The following is a 25,629-nucleotide window of genomic DNA, read 5'->3' as shown; positions in this document are numbered from 1 at the left end:
ACTGTAAGAGAGGCTGAATACTGTGTGAATAAGCGTGTGATACTTCACTGACGAGAGGGGGAAAAAAAGAAAATATATTCAGTTAGGAGTGCACAAGTTGCCAATATACACACAGTATCACACATGTACGCCCTATTACTGTACATCTACATAGTATCACACACGCACACATCTGGCAGTACCACCCAAGTGCTCATGTAGTCTCTCCCCCCCATAAGTGCACAGAAATAATTAACTTGGTTTCCAAGTATTTCGGCGTGCTCGGAGATTTAGTTTATGTTGACGGCAGCTGCATGATTTGCGGCTGCTAGACAGCTTGAATACGTGTGGGGATTGCTTAACAAACAGGCAATCCCACATGTATTCAGGTGGTCTAGCAGCCGTAAATCATGCAGCTGCTTCACCATAAACTAAATCTCCGAGCACGCCGAAATACTCGGAGACCAAGTTAGAAGTCACTTCAAGGACCCACTAAAAAGAAAAAACAAATAAGTGATTATTGTATGATATACTGTAGGTACAGATAATGACCAGTAACAGTGTATCCACATGACAGCTTACTGTGATGTTTCATTGAAAACGTGGGTATCTTTTACTAAACACTAATTTTGAGAACTCATTACAACCATTTTTTATTATTATTCAGTTTCTGAAATGTATAAGATGTGGGATAAGTGAGGAGGAAACACCATGTATGTACATATAAGTTATAGTTTACAACCAAGGTATACAGCAGGTTGATACTGGAAAATCTCCCATCATAAGGTCAGATATAGTCAGTGATGGGCAATGCTGTGTTACATGGTATAACGATAGATGAGAATAAGCCGCCTGCTCCTCTACAGCAGTCACAGACAGACACGGCTCTCTGATCACCAGCTGCACCTAAATAGTAAGAAATATAATAAGTAGGTCTAGTATAAGCTGCCTGCAGCCATAGGTGGATGTGCAGAAGACTGCAAGGTCAGTACCCCAGTCAGTCACACTACCTACATACAATAGACGAGAGACGGGGCTGAAAACTGGGCCCATGATGTGTTCTCCAGAGCAAGGTGCAGCATCACACTAGGAGTGCCCGCTCACCACCCCGTCATGTGCTGCATTATTAGTGCCCACTCACTGCCCCACCGTGTGCTGCGTTATTAGTGTCCACTCACTGCCCCACCGTGTGCTGAGTTATTAATGTTCTCTCACCACCCCGTCATGTGCTGCGTTATTAGTGCCCACTCACTGCCCCATCATGTGCTGTGTTATTAGTGTCCACTCACCACCCCGTCATGTGCTGCATTATTAGTGCCCACTCACTGCCCCACCGTGTGCTGCGTTATTAGTGTCCACTCACTGCCCCACCGTGTGCTGAGTTATTAGTGTTCTCTCACCACCCCGTCATGTGCTGCGTTATTAGTGCCCACTCACTGCCCCGCCAGGTGCTGTGTTATTAGTGTCCACTCACCACCCCGTCATGTGCTGAGTTATTAGTGTCCACTCACTGCCCTGCCAGGTGCTGTGTTATTAGTGTCCACTCACCACCCCGTCATGTGCTGTGTTATTAGTGTCCACTCGCTGCCCTGTTATGTGCTGCATTATTAGTGCTCACTCATCGCCCTGTCATGTCCTGTGCTATTAGTGCCCACTCACCAATTTGCCCTGTGTTGAGTTATTAGTGCCCACTCACTGTTCCGCCATGTGCTGAGTTATTAGTGTCCACTCACTGCCCCACCATGTGCTGAGTTATTAGCGCCCACTCGCTGCCCCGTCATGTGCTGCGTTATTAGTGCCCACTCACCGGCCGCCATGTGCTACGTTATTAGAGCCCCCTCACTGCCCCGACATGTGCTGCGTTATTAGTGCCCACTCACCGCCCTCTCATGTGCTGCGTTATTAGTGCCCACTCACCGGCCGCCATGTGCTGAGTTATTAGTGCCCACTCGCTGCCCCGTCATGTGCTGTGTTATTAGTGCCCACTCACCGGCCGCCATGTGCTGAATTTTTAGTGCCCCCTCACTGTGCCGCCATGTGCTACGTTATTAGTGCCCCCTCACTGCCCCGTCATGTGCTGCATTATTAGTGTCCACTCACTGCCCCATCATGTGCTGCGCTATTAGTGTCCACTCACTGCCCCACCATGTGCTGAGTTATTAGTGTTCACTCACCACCCCGTCATGTGCTGCGTTATTAATGCCCACTCACTGCCCCGCCAGGTGCTGTTATTAGTGTCCACTCACCACCCCGTCATGAGCTGCGTTATTAGTGCCCACTCACTGCCATGTCATGTGCTACGTTATTAGTGCCCACTCACCACCCCGTCATGTGCTGCGTTATTAGTGCCCATTCACTGCCCCACCATGTGCTGCGTTATTAGTGCCCACACACCTGCTGCCATGTGCTGCGTTATTGGTGTCCACTCACCACCCCGTCATGTGCTGCGTTATTAGTGCCCATTCACTGCCCCACCATGTGCTGCGTTATTAATGCCCACACACCTGCTGCCATGTGCTGCGTTATTAGTGTCCACTCACCACCCCGTCATGTGCTGCGTTATTAGTGCCCACTCACTGCCCCGTCATGTGCTGAGTTATTAGTGTCCACTCACTGCCCCGTCATGTGCTGAGTTATTAGTGCCCACTCTCTGTCCTGCCATGTGCTGAGTTATTAGTGTCCACTCACTGCCCCGTCATGTGCTGCATTATTAGTGCCCACTCATCGCCCTGTCATGTCCTGTGTTATTAGTGCCCACTCACCAATCTGCCCTGTGTTGAGTTATTAGTGCCCCCTCACTGCGCCACCATGTGCTACGTTATTAGAGCCCCCTCACTGCCCCGCCATGTGCTGCGTTATTAGTGCCCACTCACCGCCCTGTCATGTGCTGCGTTATTAGTGTCCACTCACTGCCCCACCGTGTGCTGAGTTATTAGTGTTCACTCACCACCCCGTCATGTGCTGTGTTATTAGTGTCCACTCACTGCCCCGTCATGTGCTGCGTTATTAGTGCCCACTCACTGCCTCATCATGTGCTGTGTTATTAGTGTCCACTCACTGCCCCGCCAGGTGCTGAGTTATTAGTGTCCACTCACTGCCTCATCATGTGCTGAGTTATTAGTGTCCACTCACTGCCCCATCATGTGCTGAGTTATTAGTGTCCACTCACTGCCCCATCATGTGCTGAGTTATTAGTGTCCACTCACTGCCTCATCATGTGCTGAGTTATTAGTGTCCACTCACTGCCCCATCATGTGCTGAGTTATTAGTGCCCCTTCACTGCCCCACCATGTGCTGAGTTATTAGTGCCCACTCGCTGCCCCGTCATGTGCTGTGTTATTAGTGCCCACTCACCGGCCGCCATGTGCTGAGTTATTAGTGCCCCCTCACTGCACCACCATGTGCTATGTTATTAGTGCCCCCTCCCTGCCCCACCATGTGCTGTGTTATTAGTGCCCACTCACCGCCCTGTCATGTGCTGTGTTATTAGTGCCCACTCACCGCCCTGTCATGTGCTGAGTTATTAGTGCCCCCTCACTGCACCACCATGTGCTACGTTATTAGTGCCCCCTCACTGCCCCGCCATGTGCTGTGTTATTAGTGCCCACTCACTGCCCTGTCATGTGCTGCGTTATTATTGCCCACTCACCGGCCACCATGTGCTGTGTTATAAGTGCCCACTCACCACCCTGCCCTGTGTTGAGTTATTAGTGCCCACTCACTGTTCCGCCATGTGCTGAGTTATTAGTGCCCACTCGCTGCCCCGTCATGTGCTGAATTATTAGTGCCCCCTCACTGCCCCTCCATGTGCTGCGTTATTAGTGTCCACTCACCGCCCCATCATGTGCTGAGTTATTAGTGTAAAAAAGAGAAAGTTCAGCTCACCCTTGTAGGTACTTTCATAGTCCATGAAAGAAATCCAAGCACGGAAGGGCGTCTCTGCTTGATGCTGAAGACAGATAGAAGAAGACAAAGTTTTCCAGCTCCGGAGGTAAAATCAAAAATCTTTATTTCACAATGATAAAAAAGAAAGAGATTGGCTGCTGGACATAGACCGGTATTTACCGGAGGAGAAATGCCACTGTATCACTGAACGCGTTTCTAACACGTGTAGTGTTCTTAGTCCTCATTTCGAAACCTTGGAGAGCTGTTGCACCAAGTGGACTGACATGAATCATGGCTCCAACACGAGAGATGTCAATTGAAACAAAGGAGAGGATTATCAAACTCTTAAAAGAGGGTAAATCATCACACAATGTTGCAAAAGATGTTGGTTGTTCACAGTCAGCTGTGTCTAAAATCTGGACCAAATACAAACAACATGGGAAGGTTGTTAAAGGCAAACATACTGGTAGACCAAGGAAGACATCAAAGCGTCAAGACCGGAATCTTAAAGCAATATGTCTCCAAAACAGGAAATGCACAAAAAAACAAATGAGGAACGAATGGGTGGAAACTGGAGTCAAAGTCTGTGACCGAACTGTAAGAAACAGCCTAAAGGCAATGGGATTTACATACAGAAAAGCTAAATGAAAGCCATCATTAACACCTAAACAGAAGAAAACAAGGTTACAATGGGCTAAGGAGAAGCAATCGTGGACTGTGGATGACTGGATGAAAGTCATATTCAGTGATGAATCACGAATCTGCATTGGACAAGGTGATGATGCTGGAACCTTTGTTTGGTGCCGTTCCAATGAGATTTACTGTATGAAGATGACTACCTGAAGAGAACATGCAAATCTCCACAGTCATTGATGATATGGGGCCGCATGTCAGGTAAAGGCACTGGGGAGATGGCTGTCATTACATCTTCAATAAATGCACAAGTTTATGTTGATATTTTGGACACTTTTCTTATCCCATCAATTGAAAGGATGTTTGGGGATGATGAAATCATTTTTCAAGATGATAATGCATCCTGCCATAGAGCAAAAACCGTGAAAACATTCCTTGATAAAAGACATAAGGTCAATGTCATGGCCTGCAAATAGTCCGGATCTCAATCCAATTGAAAATCTTTGGTGGAAGTTGAAGAAAATGGTCCATGACAAGACTCCAACCTGCAAAGCTGATCTGGCAACAGCAACCAGAGAAAGGAACATGAGGTATTTGATTGTGTATTATCACGCACACTGAGCTCTGCTAAGTCCCTTAAAGTTCAGCCGACACACGCTGTGGGCCATCCCGACCCCCCTCTTCTCACTCTGTCTGCTTGTGTGTGTGTGAATCCTAAACCCCTCGTTTCTCCCTTCCAAAAGAATTTTTATTGCTTTTAGCTGCAAATAGCAGCAGAGTGAGGAGTGATAACATGTATCACAGGGACTGTATACATAATAATAATAATAATAATCTTTATTTTTATATAGCGCTAACATATTCCGCAGCGCTTTACAGGTTGCACACATTATCATCACTGTCCCCGATGGGGCTCACAATCTAGAATTCCTATCAGTATGTCTTTGGAATGTGGGAGGAAACCGGAGTGCCCTGAGGAAACCCACGCAAACACGGAGAGAACATACAAACTCTTTGCAGATGTTGTCCTGGGTGGGATTAGAACCCAGGACCCCAGCGCTGCAAGGCTGTTGTGCTAACCACTGCGCCACCGTGCTGCCCATATAAGATAAGTATACAGCACATGGATGGAGCCTGTACCCAGATACCACATATATAGTGACAGTAACCTGGATACACAGAATCTGTATACACAGCATGATCCGTATATATAGCAGAGTGAGGAGTGATAACATGTTCCACAGGATCTGTATACATGATAAGTATACAGCACATGGATGGAGCCTGTACCTAGATACCACATATATAGTGACAGTAACCTGGATACACAGAATCTGTATACACAGCATGATCCGTATATATAGCAGAGTGAGGAGTGATAACATGTTCCACAGGATCTGTATACATGATCAGGGCTGCCACTAGAAATTTCGGGGCCCCATACTGGCAAAATTTTCGGGGCCCCCTTGAGACTCCGCCCAGGCTCCACCCCAGCCCCGCCTCCACGCTCCACCCCTCGAGCTGTCCACAGTCCCACTGCTCTCTCTTGGAAAAACTCCACTTCTCACCTATCACACATTAACAGTTCCCATCACCAGATCACACATATAGCCGGCAGCTTTTGTTTTGGCCAAAAGATTTTTTAAACCGCCACCATAACACGGTAGACACTTTTGGCCGGGCCCTACTCTACTGTAACCTATTAAATATTTGTTAAAATATGCAATACAATTTAGGTATATTTTTATTTATTTTTCAATTTTTAAAATGACCAATAATATCACATACAAGGAACAAATACCGCAACACCATGTCCAGACCACATATTACCACCACATAGTGACTGAATACTACAATTCTGATCAGTAATTAAAAAAAAAGCACCATACTATCACCATAAGTGCCATTATACACAGGAGATCTGTACTTAGTATGCAGTGTCTGTGTACAGATAATACAGTGATCACTAGTGAAATTACACACAGGAGCTCTGTATACAGTATACAGTGTATAGTGTCAGTGTATAGGTAACACACTGACTCACCAGTGACGTCTCTAGGTGAAGTCCTTCATCTTTCATCCAGCACAGACCGCCATCATTTCATCCAGCCAGGACTTGTCTCTGCAGGAAATAACACAGTTATCTCGAGCTCCGCTAGTAGAATACATTACTTAATTTTTCACAACTTCTACATTACACCACATGAAGAAAAAGAGGCAACATAGCATCACTCTATACAGTAACAGGACCGCCCCCTCATTTAAATACAGTATACTCAAAAAATAAAATAAATACATCACTGCAGTAATAATATCCCTAAATTAGCCCCTATGGTAATAATATTCCCCATCCTGGCCACCGTGTGTCTCATTCCTGGCGCTAGCCATATGTTCTCCCATCCTGCCCTCATGAGTATCCATTCTGCCCCATATGATCTCCCCATCCTGCCCCATGTGATCTCTCCATCCGGTCCCATCTGTCTCCATCATATCCATCCTGCCCCATGATCCTGCATGATCTGTCTCCAATTCTGCCCCCAGTGTCTCCAATCATGCCCCATGTCTCCATTCTGCCCCCTATGTCTCCAACCATGCCCCCGTGTCTGCAATCCTGCCACTTGTCTCCAACTATGCCCCCTGTGTCTCCATTCTGCCCCATCTGTCTCCAATCCTCCCCCATCTGTCTCCAGTCATGCCCCCATGTCTTTCATCCTGCCCCGTGTCTCCAATCATGCCCCGTATCTCCATTCTGCCCCGTGTCTCGCATTCTGCCCCAATGTCCAGCATTCTGCCCCCAGGTCTCACAGTCTGCCCCTGTGTCCAGCATTCTGCCCCTGTCACTGTGTCCAGCATTCTGCCCCTGTCACTGTGTCCAGCATTCTGCCCCTGTCACTGTGTCCAGCATTCTACCCTGCCACTGTGTCCAGCATTCTGCCCCTGTCACTGTGTCCAGCATACTGCCCCCGTCACTGTGTCCAGCATTCTGCCCCCGTCACTGTGTCCAGCATTCTGCCCCCATCACTGTGTCCAGCATTCTGCCCCAGTGTCCAGCATTCTGCCCCAGTGTCCAGCATTCTGCCCCCGGGTCTCACAGTCTGCCACTGTGTCCAGCATTCTGCCCCTGTCACTGTGTCCAGCATTCTGCCCCTGTCACTGTGTCCAGCATTCTGCCCCACTGTGTGTCCAGCATTCTGCCCCTGTCACTGTGTGTCCAGCATTCTGCCCCTGTCACTGTGTGTCCAGCATTCTGCCCCTGTCACTGTGTGTCCAGCATTTTGCCCCTGTCACTGTGTGTCCAGCATTCTGCCCCTGTCACTGTGTGTCCAGCATTCTGCCCCACTGTGTGTCCAGCATTCTGCCCCACTGTGTGTCCAGCATTCTGCCCCACTGTGTGTCCAGCATTCTGCCCCACTGTGTCCAGCATTTCTGCCCCACTGTGTCCAGCATTCTGCCCCACTGTGTCCAGCATTTCTGCCCCTGTGTGTCCAGCATTCTGCCCCCCGGGCTCCCCTGGATCGCCGCTCTCAAAGAAAAAAAAAACACGAGTTCTTACCTGGCCGTGCTCCTGCGCCGGGCGAAGATCCCTCCAGGCTCCACACAGACGCACTCGCCGGGCCCGGCGGCTGACAATGACGTCAGACGAGGGCGACGCCGGCGAGTGCGCACTGCGGCCCTATTCAGCTGCCAGCCTCAGACTGGCTGGCGGCTGTTAACTATTGACGTGTGGGCGTGGGCCCGCACTTCAATAGTGTGCCGCAGCGCCTGCAGGGGGGGGCCCGGTGAGCAGATGAGACAGGGCCCGATGCGGGCCCCCTCTGCTCACCGGGCCCCATACGCCAGTCACTGCTGTAATGCCCTGATGGCGGCCCTGTACATGATAAGTATACAGCACATGGATGGAGCCTGTACCCAGATACCACATATATAGTGACAGTAACCTGGATACACGGGCTCTGTATACACAGCATGATCCGTATATAGCAGAGTGAGGAGTGATAACATGTGCCACAGGATCTGTATACATGATAAGTATACAGCACATGGATGGAGCCTGTACCCAGATACCACATATATAGTGACAGTAACCTGGATACACAGGCTCTGTATACACAGCATGATCCGTATATAGCAGAGTGAGGAGTGATAACATGTGCCACAGGATCTGTATACATGATAAGTATACAGCACATGGATGGAGCCTGTACCCAGATACCACATATATAGTGACAGTAACCTGGATACACAGGCTCTGTATACATGATAAGTATACAGCACATGGATGGAGCCTGTACCCAGATACCACATATATAGTGACAGTAACCTGGATACACAGGCTCTGTATACATGATAAGTATACAGCACATGGATGGAGCCTGTACCCAGATACCACATATATAGTGACAGTAACCTGGATACACAGGATCTGTATACATGATAAGTATACAGCACATGGATGGAGCCTGTACCCAGATACCACATATATAGTGACAGTAACCTGGATACACAGGATCTGTATACATGATAAGTATACAGCACATGGATGGAGCCTGTACCCAGATACCACATATATAGTGACAGTAACCTGGATACACAGGATCTGTATACATGATAAGTATACAGCACATGGATGGAGCCTGTACCCAGATACCACATATATAGTGACAGTAACCATTTAGGGTATGTGCACATGTTGCAGATTTGCCTCTGCAATTTTCTGTGCGGATTCTGCATCTGTTGGCAGAAAACGCAGGAGCAGATTTGATGCGTTTTTCTTGCGGATTTTGTGCGGTTTTCCTGCGGATTTACTGCGGATTCTGTGCGGATTTCATGCGTTTTTTCCCCTGCTGATTTCTATAATGGAATGGGTGCAGAAACGCTGCGGATCTGCATAAGGGTATGTGCACACGATGCGGAAAACGCTGCGGATCTGCATAAGGGTATGTGCACACAATGCAGAAAACGCTGCGGATCTGCAGCGTTTCCGCAGCTGCGGGTCCGCAGCGGTTTCCCATGAGTTTACATTACAATGTAAACCTATGGCAAAGAATACCACATATATAGTGACAGTAACCTGGATACACAGAATCTGTATACACAGCATGATCCGTATACAGCAGAGTGAGGAGTGATAACATGTGCCACAGGATCTGTATACATGATAAGTATACAGCACATGGATGGAGCCTGTACCCAGATACCACATATATAGTGAGAATAACTGGATACACAGGATCTGTATACACAGCATGATTAGTATGTAGCAGACATGAGGTCCCATACAGGTCACCAGACTCCATAAACTGGAAGAGGGGGATAATCAGCACACACCAGGGGCAGTATACACTGCACTGACATGAAGTGCAGCCTCTCCTCATCATACATATACCATCCCCCGACTGTTCCCTTCTCATCAGTGTGTAGTATATGTGACTGCCCAGCTCCACCATAGTAATGGCAGACACTGTATCATGGCAGATATCTGCTCACAGCCCTTGTTCCCCAATTTATACAGTCACCAGCACCCACAACTCATGAAGACGCTGTATAATACAGCAGTAGTGTGTGATATGTCAGCGATGTCTGCAGGAGGGTTACACAGTGTATGAGGTAATAGCGGACACATGAGGCAACATGGCGGCTATGTGAATTTCTGAGGTAATATTGATCCCATATATGATGGAGGAGCTGATACCACGCTAGTACATGATGTCTGAGGTAAATATGCTCCTATCAGCTATAATGGGAGGTGATGACCCCAGTATTATACTCCTGACACTGCAGACTCATGAAGGAACATGGCGGCTATGTGAATTTCTGAGGTAATATTGATCCCATATATGGATGGAGGAGCTGATACCACGCTAGTACACGATGTCTGAGGTAAATATGCTCCTATCAGCTATAATGGGAGGTGATGACCCCAGTATTATACTCCTGACACTGCAGACTCATGAAGGAACATGGCGGCTATGTGAATTTCTGAGGTAATATTGATCCCATATATGGATGGAGGAGCTGATACCACGCTAGTACACGATGTCTGAGGTAAATATGCTCCTATCAGCTATAATGGGAGGTGATGACCCCAGTATTATACTCCTGACACTGCAGACACATGAAGGAACATGGCGGCTATGTGAATTTCTGAGGTAATATTGATCCCATATATGGATGGAGGAGCTGATACCACGCTAGTACACGATGTCTGAGGTAAATATGCTCCTATCAGCTATAATGGGAGGTGATGACCCCAGTATTATACTCCTGACACTGCAGACACATGAAGGAACATGGCGGCTATGTGAATTTCTGAGGTAATATTGATCCCATATATGGATGGAGGAGCTGATACCACGCTAGTACACGATGTCTGAGGTAAATATGCTCCTATCAGCTATAATGGGAGGTGATGACCCCAGTATTATACTCCTGACACTGCAGACACATGAAGGAACATGGCGGCTATGTGAATTTCTGAGGTAATATTGATCCCATATATGGATGGAGGAGCTGATACCACGCTAGTACACGATGTCTGAGGTAAATATGCTCCTATCAGCTATAATGGGAGGTGATGACCCCAGTATTATACTCCTGACACTGCAGACACATGAAGGAACATGGCGTCTACATAAATTTCTGAGGTAATATTGATCCCTTCTATGATGGAGGAGCTGATACTACCCTACCCGGCAAGTTTGACATTCAGCCTCCATAAGTGAGTTTACACATAATGTTATACCTTTTTAACCAATGGTTTACTGAAATTGCCTTATTTTAAAATTCACTTATTTTAGGATCTCTAGGGGGACATATCGTTATACCTCATACACCATATATTGACTACCCCACTCCTCGCCTTGGAAGGTATTTATAGAGTAAATTTCTCCTATTTTCCATTGGATTTATGTTTGACATCTCTGTGGTGGTGTCCTTTTTGCTGCTTATACCTTCCTCATTATACTTTGCGCCTCCAACCATTTAGGGTATGTGCACACGTTGCAGATTTGCCTCTGCAATTTTCTGTGCGGATTCTGCATCTGTTGGCAGAAAACGCAAGAGCAGATTTGATGCGTTTTTCTTGCGGATTTTGTGCGGTTTTCCTGCGGATTTACTGCAGATTCTGTGCGGATTTCATGCGTTTTTTCCCCTGCTGATTTCTATAATGGAATGGGTGCAGAAACGCTGCAGATCTGCATAAGGGTATGTGCACACGATGCGGAAAACGCTGCGGATCTGCAGCGTTTCCGCAGCTGCGGGTCCGCAGCGGTTTCCCATGAGTTTACATTACAATGTAAACCTACGGGAAACAAAAAACGCTGTGCACATGCTGCGGAAAAAAACGCGCGGAAACGCAGCGGTTTACATTCAGCAGCATGTCACTTCTTTCTGCGGATTCTGCAGCGCTTTTACAGCTGGTCCTATAGAAAACCGCAGTTGTAAAACCGCAGTGAAATCCGCAGAAAAAACGCAGTAAACTCGCAATAAATCTGCAGCAAAAACGCAGCGTTTTTGCCCTGCAGATTTATCGAATCTGCTGTGAAAAAATCTGCAGTGGAACATTACACGTGTGCACATAGCCTAAAAGTAGTGACATGGTCCTTTTTTTGAATCTGCTGCGTTTTCCGTGCAGATTTTTCAGCACCATTAGAACAGCATTTTTTGCCAATGATTTACATTGCACTGTAAGGCTATATTCACACATTGCGGTTTTTACCGCGGAACCGCGGCGATTTTGCAGCTGCGGATCCGCAGCAGTTTCCATAGTGTTTACAGTAACATGTAAACCCTATGGAAACCGCAAACCGCTGTGCACATGCTGCGGGAAAAACCGTGCGGGAACGCAGCGGTTTACAACCCGCAGCATGTCACTTCTTTGTGCAGAATCGCTGCGATTCTGCACCCATAGAAATGCATTGATCCGCTTACTTCCCGCATGGGGCTGTGCACACCATGCGGGAAGTAAGCGGATAATGTGCGGATGGTACCCGGGGTGGAGGAGAGGAGACTCTCCTCCAGGCCCCGGGAACCATATTTGAGTAAAAAAAAAAAAATTAAAATAAAAAATCATGATATACTCACCTCTGAAGTCTCAGTGCTGCACGCGGCCGTCCGGTCTCAGGTTTGCTATGTGACCAGGACCTGCGGTGACGTCGCGGTCACATGATCGTGACGTCACGAAGGTCCTTCTCGCACAGCATCTTTGGAACCGGACCGTCGCCTGCAGCGCCCAGGAGATCCGGACGTCAGAGGGTGAGTATATCATGATTTTATTATTTTTAACATTACTATTGATGCTGCATATTGCTGCATATGCAGCATCAATAGTATAGGCGGAAACCCGCAGCGGAACCCGCAGGACAAACCGCGATAAATCTGCAGGGATAACCGCAGCGGGTTTGCCCTGCAGATTTATCAAATCCGCTGCGGGAGAACCCGCAGGGACAGGACGCTATGTGTGAACATAGCCTAAACCACTTGCAGATCTGCAGCGTTTCTGTGCAGAAAAAAACGCTGCAATTCTGCACGAAATCTGCAACGTGTGCACATAGCCTTACTATAGTTTCTGATATCAATAAAGTCTCCCATCAGTAGTGTCACACAGTGTCTCCCATCAGTAATGTCACATATCAGTAGTGTCTCCCATCAGTAAAGTCTCCCATCAGTAATGTCTCCCATCAGTAAAGTCTCCCATCAGTAAAGTCTCCCATCAGTAATGTCTACCATCAGTAAAGTCTCCCATCAGTAAAGTCTCCCATCAGTAGTGTCTCCCATCAGCAGTGTCTCCCATCAGCAGTGTCTCCCATCAGCAGTGTCTCCCATCAGCAGTGTCTCCCATCAGCAGTGTCTCCCATCAGTAATGTCTCCCATCAGCAGTGTCTCCCATCAGCAGTGTCTTCCATCAGCAGTGTCTCCCATCAGTAGTGTCTCCCATCAGCAGTGTCTCCCATCAGCAGTGTCTCCCATCAGCAGTGTCTCCCATCAGCAGTGTCTCCCATCAGTAATGTCTCCCATCAGTAATGTCTCCCATCAGCAGTGTCTCCCATCAGCAGTGTCTCCCATCAGCAGTGTCTTCCATCAGCAGTGTCTCCCATCAGTAATGTCTCCCATCAGCAGTGTCTCCCATCAGTAATGTCTCCCATCAGCAGTGTCTCCCATCAGTAATGTCTCCCATCAGCAGTGTCTCCCATCAGCAGTGTCTCCCATCAGTAGTGTCTCCCATCAGTAGTGTCTCCCATCAGTAATGTCACATATCAGTAGTGTCTCCCATCAGTAAAGTCTCCCATCAGTAATGTCTCCCATCAGTAAAGTCTCCCATCAGTAATGTCTACCATCAGTAAAGTCTCCCATCAGTAAAGTCTCCCATCAGTAATGTCTCCCATCAGCAGTGTCTCCCATCAGCAGTGTCTTCCATCAGCAGTGTCTCCCATCAGTAGTGTCTCCCATCAGCAGTGTCTCCCATCAGCAGTGTCTCCCATCAGTGGTGTCTCCCATCAGTAATGTCTCCCATCAGCAGTGTCTCCCATCAGCAGTGTCTCCCATCAGTAATGTCTCCCATCAGCAGTGTCTTCCATCAGCAGTGTCTCCCATCAGTAGTGTCTCCCATCAGCAGTGTCTCCCATCAGCAGTGTCTCCCATCAGCAGTGTCTCCCATCAGCAGTGTCTCCCATCAGCAGTGTCTCCCATCAGTAATGTCTCCCATCAGCAGTGTCTCCCATCAGCAGTGTCTTCCATCAGCAGTGTCTCCCATCAGTAGTGTCTCCCATCAGCAGTGTCTCCCATCAGCAGTGTCTCCCATCAGCAGTGTCTCCCATCAGCAGTGTCTCCCATCAGTAATGTCTCCCATCAGTAATGTCTCCCATCAGCAGTGTCTCCCATCAGCAGTGTCTCCCATCAGCAGTGTCTTCCATCAGCAGTGTCTCCCATCAGTAATGTCTCCCATCAGCAGTGTCTCCCATCAGTAATGTCTCCCATCAGCAGTGTCTCCCATCAGTAATGTCTCCCATCAGCAGTGTCTCCCATCAGCAGTGTCTCCCATCAGTAATGTCTCCCATCAGCAGTGTCTCCCATCAGTAATGTCTCCCATCAGCAGTGTCTCCCATCAGCAGTGTCTCCCATCAGTAGTGTCTCCCATCAGTAGTGTCTCCCATCAGTAATGTCACATATCAGTAGTGTCTCCCATCAGTAAAGTCTCCCATCAGTAATGTCTCCCATCAGTAAAGTCTCCCATCAGTAATGTCTACCATCAGTAAAGTCTCCCATCAGTAAAGTCTCCCATCAGTAATGTCTCCCATCAGCAGTGTCTCCCATCAGCAGTGTCTTCCATCAGCAGTGTCTCCCATCAGTAGTGTCTCCCATCAGCAGTGTCTCCCATCAGCAGTGTCTCCCATCAGTGGTGTCTCCCATCAGTAATGTCTCCCATCAGCAGTGTCTCCCATCAGCAGTGTCTCCCATCAGTAATGTCTCCCATCAGCAGTGTCTTCCATCAGTAGTGTCTCCCATCAGTAATGTCTCCCATCAGCAGTGTCTCCCATCAGCAGTGTCTCCCATCAGCAGTGTCTTCCATCAGCAGTGTCTCCCATCAGTAATGTCTCCCATCAGCAGTGTCTCCCATCAGTAATGTCTCCCATCAGCAGTGTCTCCCATCAGCAGTGTCTCCCATCAGTAATGTCTCCCATCAGCAGTGTCTCCCATCAGTAATGTCTCCCATCAGCAGTGTCTCCCATCAGCAGTGTCTCCCATCAGTAGTGTCTCCCATCAGTAAAGTCTCCCATCAGTAATGTCTCCCATCAGCAGTGTCTCCCATCAGCAGTGTCTCCCATCAGCAGTGTCTTCCATCAGCAGTGTCTCCCATCAGCAGTGTCTCCCATCAGCAGTGTCTTCCATCAGTAGTGTCTCCCATCAGTAATGTCTCCCATCAGTAGTGTCTCCCATCAGCAGTGTCTCCCATCAGCAGTGTCTCCCATCAGCAGTGTCTCCCATCAGTAATGTCTCCCATCAGCAGTGTCTCCCATCAGCAGTGTCTCCCATCAGTAATGTCTCCCATCAGTAATGTCTCCCATCAGCAGTGTCTCCCATCAGCAGTGTCTCCCATCAACAGTGTCTCCCATCAGTAATGTCTCCCATCAGTAGTGTCTCCCATCAGCAGTGTCTCCCATCAGTAGTGTCTCCCATCAGTAGTGTCTCCCATCAGCAGTGTCTCCCATCAGTAATGTCTCCCATCAGTAGCGTCTCCCATCAGCAGCGTCTCCCATCAGCAGTGTCTCCCATCAGTAATGTCTCCCATCAGTAATGTCTCCCATCAGTAGTGTCTCCCATCAGTAATGTCTCCCATCAGCAGTGTCTCCCATCAGCAGTGTCTCCCATCAGCAGTGTCTCCCATCAGCAGTGTCTCCCATCAGCAATGTCTCCCATCAGCAGTGTCTCCCATCAGTAATGTCTCCCATCAGTAGTGTCTCCCATCAGCAGTGTCTCCCATCAGTAGTGTCCCCCATCAGCAGTGTCTCCCACCAGCGGTGTCTCCCATCAGCGGTGTCTCCCATCAGCGGTGTCTCCCATCAGCAGTGTCTCCCATCAGCAGTGTCTCCCATCAGCAGTGTCTGCCATCAGTAGTGTCTCCCATCAGCAGTGTCTCCCATCAGTAGTGTCTGCCATCAGCAGTGTCTCCCATCAGCAGTGTCTCCCATCAGCAGTGTCTCCCATCAGTAATGTCTCCCATCAGCAGTGTCTCCCATCAGCAGTGTCTCCCATCAGTAGTGTCTCCCATCAGTAATGTCTCCCATCAGTAGTGTCTCCCATCAGCAGTGTCTCCCATCAGTAATGTCTCCCATCAGCAGTGTCTCCCATCAGTAATGTCTCCCATCAGCAGTGTCTCCCATCAGTAATGTCTCCCATCAGTGGTGTCTCCCATCAGCAGTGTCTCCCATCAGCAGTGTCTCCCATCAGTAATGTCTCCCATCAGCAGTGTCTCCCATCAGTAATGTCTCCCATCAGTGGTGTCTCCCATCAGCAGTGTCTCCCATCAGCAGTGTCTCCCATCAGTGGTGTCTCCCATCAGCAGTGTCTCCCATCAGCAGTGTCTCCCATCAGTAATGTCTCCCATCAGCAGTGTCTCCCATCAGCAGTGTCTCCCATCAGCAGTGTCTCCCATCAGTAATGTCTCCCATCAGCAGTGTCTCCCATCAGCAGTGTCTCCCATCAGTAATGTCTCCCATCAGTAGTGTCTCCCATCAGCAGTGTCTCCCATCAGTAATGTCTCCCATCAGCAGTGTCTCCCATCAGCAGTGTCTCCCATCAGCAGTGTCTCCCATCAGCAGTGTCTCCCATCAGTAATGTCTCCCATCAGCAGTGTCTCCCATCAGCAGTGTCTCCCATCAGCAGTGTCTCCCATCAGTAATGTCTCCCATCAGCAGTGTCTCCCATCAGCAGTGTCTCCCATCAGCAGTGTCTCCCATCAGTAATGTCTCCCATCAGTAGTGTCTCCCATCAGCAGTGTCTCCCATCAGTAATGTCTCCCATCAGCAGTGTCTCCCATCAGCAGTGTCACCCATCAGCAGTGTCTCCCATCAGTAATGTCTTCCATCAGTGGTGTCTCCCATCAGCAGTGTCTCCCATCAGCAGTGTCTCCCATCAGTAATGTCTCCCATCAGCAGTGTCTCCCATCAGTAATGTCTCCCATCAGTGGTGTCTCCCATCAGCGGTGTCTCCCATCAGCGGTGTCTCCCATCAGTGGTGTCTCCCATCAGCAGTGTCTCCCATCAGCAGTGTCTCCCATCAGTGGTGTCTCCCATCAGTAATGTCTCTCATCAGCAGTGTCTCCCATCAGCAGTGTCTCCCATCAGTAATGTCTCCCATCAGCAGTGTCTCCCATCAGTAATGTCTCCCATCAGCAGTGTCTCCCATCAGTAGTGTCTCCCATCAGCAGTGTCTCCCATCAGCAGTGTCTCCCATCAGTAATGTCTCCCATCAGTAATGTCTCCCATCAGTAGTGTCTCCCATCAGTGGTGTCTCCCATCAGCAGTGTCTCCCATCAGTGGTGTCTCCCATCAGTAATGTCTCTCATCAGCAGTGTCTCCCATCAGCAGTGTCTCCCATCAGCAGTGTCTCCCATCAGCAGTGTCTCCCATCAGTAATGTCTCCCATCAGCAGTGTCTCCCATCAGCGGTGTCTCCCATCAGCGGTGTCTCCCATCAGCAGTGTCTCCCATCAGCAGTGTCTCCCATCAGTAGTGTCTCCCATCAGCAGTGTCTCCCATCAGCAGTGTCTCCCATCAGCAGTGTCTCCCATCAGCAGTGTCTCCCATCAGCAGTGTCTCCCATCAGTAGTGTCTCCCATCAGCAGTGTCTCCCATCAGCAGTGTCTCCCATCAGTAATGTCTCCCATCAGCAGTGTCTCCCATCAGCAGTGTCTCCCATCAGCAGTGTCTCCCATCAGCAGTGTCTCCCATCAGCGGTGTCTCCCATCAGGGGTGTCTCCCATCAGCAGTGTCTCCCATCAGTAATGTCTCCCATCATTGGTGTCTCCCATCAGCAGTGTCTCCCATCAGTAATGTCTCCCATCAGCAGTGTCTCCCATCAGCAGTGTCTCCCATCAGTAATGTCTCCCATCATTGGTGTCTCCCATCAGCAGTGTCTCCCATCAGTAATGTCTCCCATCAGCAGTGTCTCCCATCAGTAATGTCTCCCATCAGCAGTGTCTCCCATCAGTAGTGTCTCCCATCAGCAGTGTCTCCCATCAGCAGTGTCTCCCATCAGCAGTGTCTCCCATCAGTAATGTCTCCCATCAGTAATGTCTCCCATCAGGATCTTACATACAAACACCTGTTATCTGTGGATACTTGTAGTTCTGCAGTGTGGCCTTTGCAGCCTTTTGTGCCCCACGAACACGCACACTCACACACGCACACTCACACACGCACACTCAAACACGCACTCACACACACACACACTCACACATGCACTCACACTCGCACACTCACACACGCACACTCACACACGCACACTCACACACGCACTCACACACACGCACACTCACACACTCACACATGCACACTCACACTCGCACACTCACACACGCACACTCACACACACGCACACTCACACTCGCACACTCACACACGCACACTCACACACGCACACTCACACACACTCACACACACGCACACTCACACATGCACACTCACACTCGCACACTCACACACGCACACACACACACACTCACACACATGCATACTCAACACTCGCACACTCACACACGCACACTCACACTCGCACAGTCACACACGCACACTCACACACTCACACACGCACACTCACACACGCACACTCACACACGCACACTCACACACGCACACTCACACACGCACACTCAAACATGCACTCACACACACGCACACTCACACACGCACAATCACACATGCACTCACACTCGCACACTCACACACGCACACTCACACACGCACACTCACACACGCACTCACACACACGCACACTCACACACGCACACTCACACATGCACACTCACACACGCACACTCACACACGCACACTCACACACGCACACTCACACACACGCACACTCGCACACTCACACACGCACAGTCACACACGCACACTCACACACACACTCACACACACGCACACTCACACATGCACACTCACACTCGCACACTCACACACGCACACTCACACACACTCACACACACACACACTCACACATGCATACTCAACACTCGCACACTCACACATGCACACTCACACTCGCACAGTCACACACGCACACTCACACACGCACACTCACACACGCACACTCACACACGCACACTCACACACGCACACTCACACAGGCACAGACACACTCGCACACTTACACTCACACACTCACACTCACACAGGCACACACACACTCGCACACTTACACTCACACACTCACACTTTCAGACTTGCACTCACCTTCAAGAATGTAACAGCTGCAATAAAAGGGGAGGGAGCATCAGGGTGACAAGTGTGGAGGACGGATTCCGGGCTGGGATTGGCTGAGAGCCTCCTAGGGGTGTGGCCTATGTGACTGCAGCATATGAGGGACCAACTGTGTGAGAGGGGGGAGCAGAGCGGCAGAGGGAGGGACGTGAGCGCAGCCTCCGAGCACAGAGCTGAGCGCCGCATCCTCCGCCGCCGCCGCCGCCGCCACCTCTCCTCCTCTCTTCCCCTCTTTCTTTTCTCTGTCTCCTTCCCTCCCTCTCTGGGGCTCAGCTCTCTGCGCCCCCTTTCCCTGCTGAGGTTTCCGGCCACATCAGATCCCCGCCTGAGACAAAGCCATGGGGGTGAGTATAGATCCCGATCCTGTCTGTGATTGCGTGTAGATCCGCTGGGGAGATGATCCCAGATTGCATTGCTTCATTGTGCTCAGCTGTCTGTACAAAGAGCTGTCCATGGTCCCTATCAGATCTTCTGAGGTTGTCCATGGTTCTGACCAAATCACCTGGAACTGTTCGTGGTCCTGGTCATATCACCTCGAACTATCAATGGTCCTTGTCAAATCTCCTGGATTTGTCCTGATCAGATCTCTTGGAAGTGTCCATGGTCCTGGTCATATCACCTGGAACTATCCATGACCCTGGTCAGCTCACCTGGAACTGTCCATGGTCATTATCAGATCTCCTGGAGCTGTCCATTGTTCTGGTCAGATCACCTGGAGCTGTCCATGGTTCTGGTCAGATCACCTGGAGCTGTCCTTGGTTCTGGTCAGATCACCTGGAGCTGTCCTTGGTTCTGGTCAGATCTCCTGGAGCTGTCCATGGTTCTGGTCAGATCACCTTGAGCTGTCCATGGTTCTGGTCAGATCTCCTGGAGCTGTCCATGGTTCTGGTCAGATCACCTTGAGCTGTCCATGGTTCTGGTCAGATCTCCTGGAGCTGTCCATGGTTCTGGTCAGATCACCTGGAGCTGTCCATGGTCCTGGTCAGACCTCCAGGAAATGTCCATGGTCCTGATTAGATCTACTAGAATTGCCCATGGTCCAAATCAGCTCTACCAGAACTGTGTATGGTACTATTCAGATTTTGTGGAGTTGTTCAGGGTCTTTTCCAGATCTCCTGGGGCTGTCCATGATTATTAACAATTCTCCTGGCTCTCCATGGTCCCGGTCAGTTCACCTGAAAGTGTCCATGGTACTGGTCAAGTCACCTGGAGGCGTCCATAGTCTTGATCAGATCACATGAAGGTATCCATGGAGCTGATCAGATCTCCTTGCTCTCCATGGTCCTGGTCAGGTTACTTGGAAGTGTCCATGGTCCTGATCAGATCACCTGGCTGTCCATGCTCCTTGTCAGATCACCTGGAGGTGTCAATGGTACTGATCTGGAGGTGTCTATGGCTCTGATGAAATCTACTGGAGGTTTCCATGATCCTAGTTAGATGTCCTGGAGCTGTCTATGGTCCGGATCAGATAACCTGTCTGTTTGTGGTCTTGACCAGATCTACGAGAGGTTTCTATGGTTTTAGTCAGATCTCCTGATGCTGTTCATGGTCCTGATCAGATCACCTGGCTTTCTGTGGTCCTGACCGGATCTATTGGAGGTTTCCATGGTCCTGATCAGATCTCTTGGACCTGTCCAGGTCCTGATCAGATCTCCTGGAGCAGTCAATGATCCTGATCAGATCACCTGGAGGAATCCATGGTTCTGGTCAGCTCTCCTTGGGCAGTCCATGGTCCTAAACTGCTTCTATGACTGATCAATGGGTCTAAAAAAGATCATAGTCCTGAACTGCTTCTTTGACTGATCCATGGGTCTGAAAAGATCTTTAAGATCTCTCCATGGTCTTGACCATCTCAACTGGAGGCATCTATGGCACTGAATAGTTTCCTTTCCAAAGCCCTAAATGGTTCCTCATAGGCACCCTAGAAATGCTATACACCTCTTGTAGTGGACTCCCCGTTGCATGACCCCTGCCTACAGTACATGTTGGATCTTCATATGGATCTTTTTAGGCAGTCACCCAAGTGATGTCATGTTTAGCAGCTGAAGGGTTAACGCCGGGCATCACCACCATGGATAATCGAGTGCACAGCGCAATGCGGTGTCTGTACGTCTGTCGGCATTCAACGAGATGGAGGGAAAAAAGCCTTGGGAAATTAGATGAGGTCATCTGCCATAGAGAGGATAGAATACAGTGGAGGGAGCGGAGCGAGAAGAAAACGGGAGAGATGGGGGTGCTGGTGGGAGAATTAGACGGGAGGACACAATGGTATCCGACATAGGAGTGGTGGATGAATAGGGAGCTGGAAATATCACATCTTCTGACTCATGAGAAGAGGTGGGGGGAGATTTGTCGAAAAATTGTCTTTATGTGCGACGAAAAGGTTAAAGTTGGAAGTCTGGAATGTAGAATTGCCGAGGGGCTCACGTGGTTTGGAAAGATGGAGGAGCCCCAAGTTGTCATCTGGTAGACTGGAAGAAGGGCACTTGAAGGTCAGAGGGTGGGCTAGGATCCACGGCGGTGGAGGGTAATCTCCCTGGCATCGCTCCTCACCGGCCCATTTCATGCCATCTGTGCATCATCCCGGGGGAAGAATTGTGCGGGTTTTTTTTTCAAGGTTATGTAAAAGGCCTCATAATGATCCCAAGATCGATGTGATCCCCCCCCCATGCGGGCGATTGCCCAGGCTGTACTGTATCAATCCGTCAATAGTCAATCAGGGGTTGCCTGTGGTGGTTGATCCCTTGGGAATGCAAATAACGACCTTTGGGATGGCAGCGGCCTGTGATTTACAGCAAAGCAAAAGACCTGCAGGCTGCAAAGATGGAAGAAACCTAAAAGATGGATTACGGTGGAGGAGAAATTGATTCATTTAACCCATCGAAATCTGTATGCTGCTACGTGTCTGGGCAGTGCAGGGTCATCTGCATTGTATCCTGACCTTAATATCTGCGCCATTTACATTTATTACCTATATGGACTGAATTTTTGGAAATTCGTGGCTTGAGGCCTGTTGGATCCTGATGTCATTGATCAAGGTCATGTTCCTGCAATGGTTTGACTTCTCCATCCACTAATGCAGCAGATATGAGAGGAGATCGCATATGACCTATGGGAATTAATAAAAAATAGAAATAAATGCTGCAGACATCAGGGGATGGATCAGTATTCACCGACAAGGTGACCCATCTGTGCCTGCCGGGATGTGGATGCTTTATATAAGGATTCGCCTTGTACTGCGCATGGTCCTTACTGAGAGGCAGGATGGGGGCTGGGAGCAGTGACATATGGCATGTGAGCGAGGATAATCCCCCACTAGAAACAGATAGGGGGAACACTATGGTGTGTATGTGATACAGGTAGATACCGTAGACGAGACATAGGCGTCACATCAGTAGGGTACATAGTGATTGCATAGTATAATACCTGTGTATATGGTGCAGTGTATAGTATAATACCTGTGTGTATGGTGCAGTATATAGTATAATACCTGTGTGTATGGTGCAGTATGTAGTATAATACCTGTTTATATGGTGCAGTATATAGTATAATACCTGTGTGTATGGTGCAGTATATAGTATAATACCTGTGTATATGGTGCAGTATATAGTATAATACCTGTGTATATGGTGCAGTATATAGTATAATACCTGTGTGTATGGTGCAGTATATAGTATAATACCTGTGTATATCGTGCAGTGTATAGTATAATACCTGTGTATGGTGCAGTATATAGTATAATACCTGTGTGTATGGTGCAGTATATAGTATAATACCTGTGTATATGGTGCAGTGTATAGTATAATACCTGTGTGTATGGTGCAGTATATAGTATAATACCTGTGTGTATGGTGCAGTATGTAGTATAATACCTGTTTATATGGTGCAGTATATAGTATAATACCTGTGTGTATGGTGCAGTATATAGTATAATACCTGTGTATATGGTGCAGTATATAGTATAATACCTGTGTATATGGTGCAGTATATAGTATAATACCTGTGTGTATGGTGCAGTATATAGTATAATACCTGTGTATATCGTGCAGTGTATAGTATAATACCTGTGTATGGTGCAGTATATAGTATAATACCTGTGTGTATGGTGCAGTATATAGTATAATACCTGTGTATATGGTGCAGTGTATAGTATAATACCTGTGTATATGGTGCAGTATATAGTATAATACCTGTGTATATGGTGCAGTATATAGTATAATACCTGTGTGTATGGTGCAGTATATAGTATAATACCTGTGTATATCGTGCAGTGTATAGTATAATACCTGTGTGTATGGTGCAGTATATAGTATAATACCTGTGTATATGGTGCAGTGTATAGTATAATACCTGTGTATATGGTGCAGTATATAATATAATACCTGTGTATGGTGCAGTATATAGTATAATACCTGTGTATGGCGCAGTATATAGTATAATACCTGTGTATATGGTGCAGTATATAGTATAATACCTGTGTATATCGTGCAGTGTATAGTATAATACCTGTGTGTATGGTGCAGTATATAGTATAATACCTGTGTATATCGTGCAGTGTATAGTATAATACCTGTGTATGGTGCAGTATATAGTATAATACCTGTGTGTATGGTGCAGTATATAGTATAATACCTGTGTGTATGGTGCAGTGTATAGTATAATACCTGTGTATATGGTACAGTATATAGTATAATACCTGTGTATATGGTGCAGTATATAGTATAATACCTGTGTATATGGTGCAGTATACAGTATAATACCTGTGTGTATGGTGCAGTATATAGTATAATACCTGTGTGTATGGTGCAGTATATAGTATAATACCTGTGTGTATGGTGCAGTATATAGTATAATACCTGTGTGTATGGTGCAGTATATAGTATAATACCTGTGTATGGTGCAGTATATAGTATAACACCTGTGTATGGTGCAGTATATAGTATAATTCCTGTGTATGGTGCAGTATATAGTATAATACCTGTGTGTATGGTGCAGTATATAGTATAATACCTGTGTATATCGTGCAGTGTATAGTATAATACCTGTGTATGGTGCAGTATATAGTATAATACCTGTGTATATGGTGCAGTATATAGTATAATACCTGTGTATGGTGCAGTATATAGTATAATACCTGTGTATGGCGCAGTATATAGTATAATACCTGTGTATATGGTGCAGTATATAGTATAATACCTGTGTATGGTGCAGTATATAGTATAATACCTGTGTATGGCGCAGTATATAGTATAATACCTGTGTATATGGTGCAGTATATAGTATAATACCTGTGTATGGTGCAGTATATAGTATAATACCTGTGTATGGTGCAGTATATAGTATAATACCTGTGTATATGGTGCAGTATATAGTATAATACCTGTGTATGGTGCAGTATATAGTATAATACCTGTGTATGGCGCAGTATATAGTATAATACCTGTGTATATGGTGCAGTATATAGTATAATACCTGTGTATATCGTGCAGTGTATAGTATAATACCTGTGTGTATGGTGCAGTATATAGTATAATACCTGTGTATATCGTGCAGTATATAGTATAATACCTGTGTATATGGTGCAGTATATAGTATAATACCTGTGTATGGTGCAGTATATAGTATAATACCTGTGTATATGGTGCAGTATATAGTATAATACCTGTGTGTATGGTGCAGTATATAGTATAATACCTGTGTATGGTGCAGTATATAGTATAATACCTGTGTATGGTGCAGTATATAGTATAATACCTGTGTATATGGTGCAGTATATAGTATAATACCTGTGTATATGGTGCAGTATATAGTATAATACCTGTGTATGGTGCAGTATATAGTATAATACCTGTGTATATGGTGCAGTATATAGTATAATACCTGTGTGTATGGTGCAGTATATAGTATAATACCTGTGTATGGTGCAGTATATAGTATAACACCTGTGTATGGTGCAGTATATAGTATAATACCTGTGTATATGGTGCAGTATATAGTATAATACCTGTGTATATGGTGCAGTATATAGTATAATACCTGTGTATGGTGCAGTATATAGTATAATACCTGTGTATATGGTGCAGTATATAGTATAACACCTGTGTATATGGTGCAGTATATAGTATAATGCCTGTGTATATGGTGCAGTGTATAGT

The 25,629-nt window shown here is 47.6% G+C and overlaps 1 protein-coding gene across 1 annotated transcript in view; it reads left to right on the top strand.

Annotated features, from left to right (window-relative positions):
* Positions 1–19,596: 19,596 nt before the first annotated feature.
* Positions 19,597–25,629, top strand: part of ATP1A3 (ATPase Na+/K+ transporting subunit alpha 3) — a 118,034-nt gene continuing 112,001 nt past the window's right edge. The window contains exon 1 of the mRNA XM_069741666.1: positions 19,597–19,818. Within this exon, the coding sequence (XP_069597767.1) occupies positions 19,813–19,818 (6 nt within the window). The 5' untranslated portion in view covers positions 19,597–19,812. The remainder of the gene's footprint in view (positions 19,819–25,629) is intronic.

Source organism: Ranitomeya imitator, chromosome 10 (genome assembly GCF_032444005.1).
Source record: "Ranitomeya imitator isolate aRanImi1 chromosome 10, aRanImi1.pri, whole genome shotgun sequence".
Taxonomy (NCBI): domain Eukaryota; kingdom Metazoa; phylum Chordata; class Amphibia; order Anura; family Dendrobatidae; genus Ranitomeya; species Ranitomeya imitator.
This window is presented reverse-complemented; position numbering and strand designations above follow the sequence as displayed.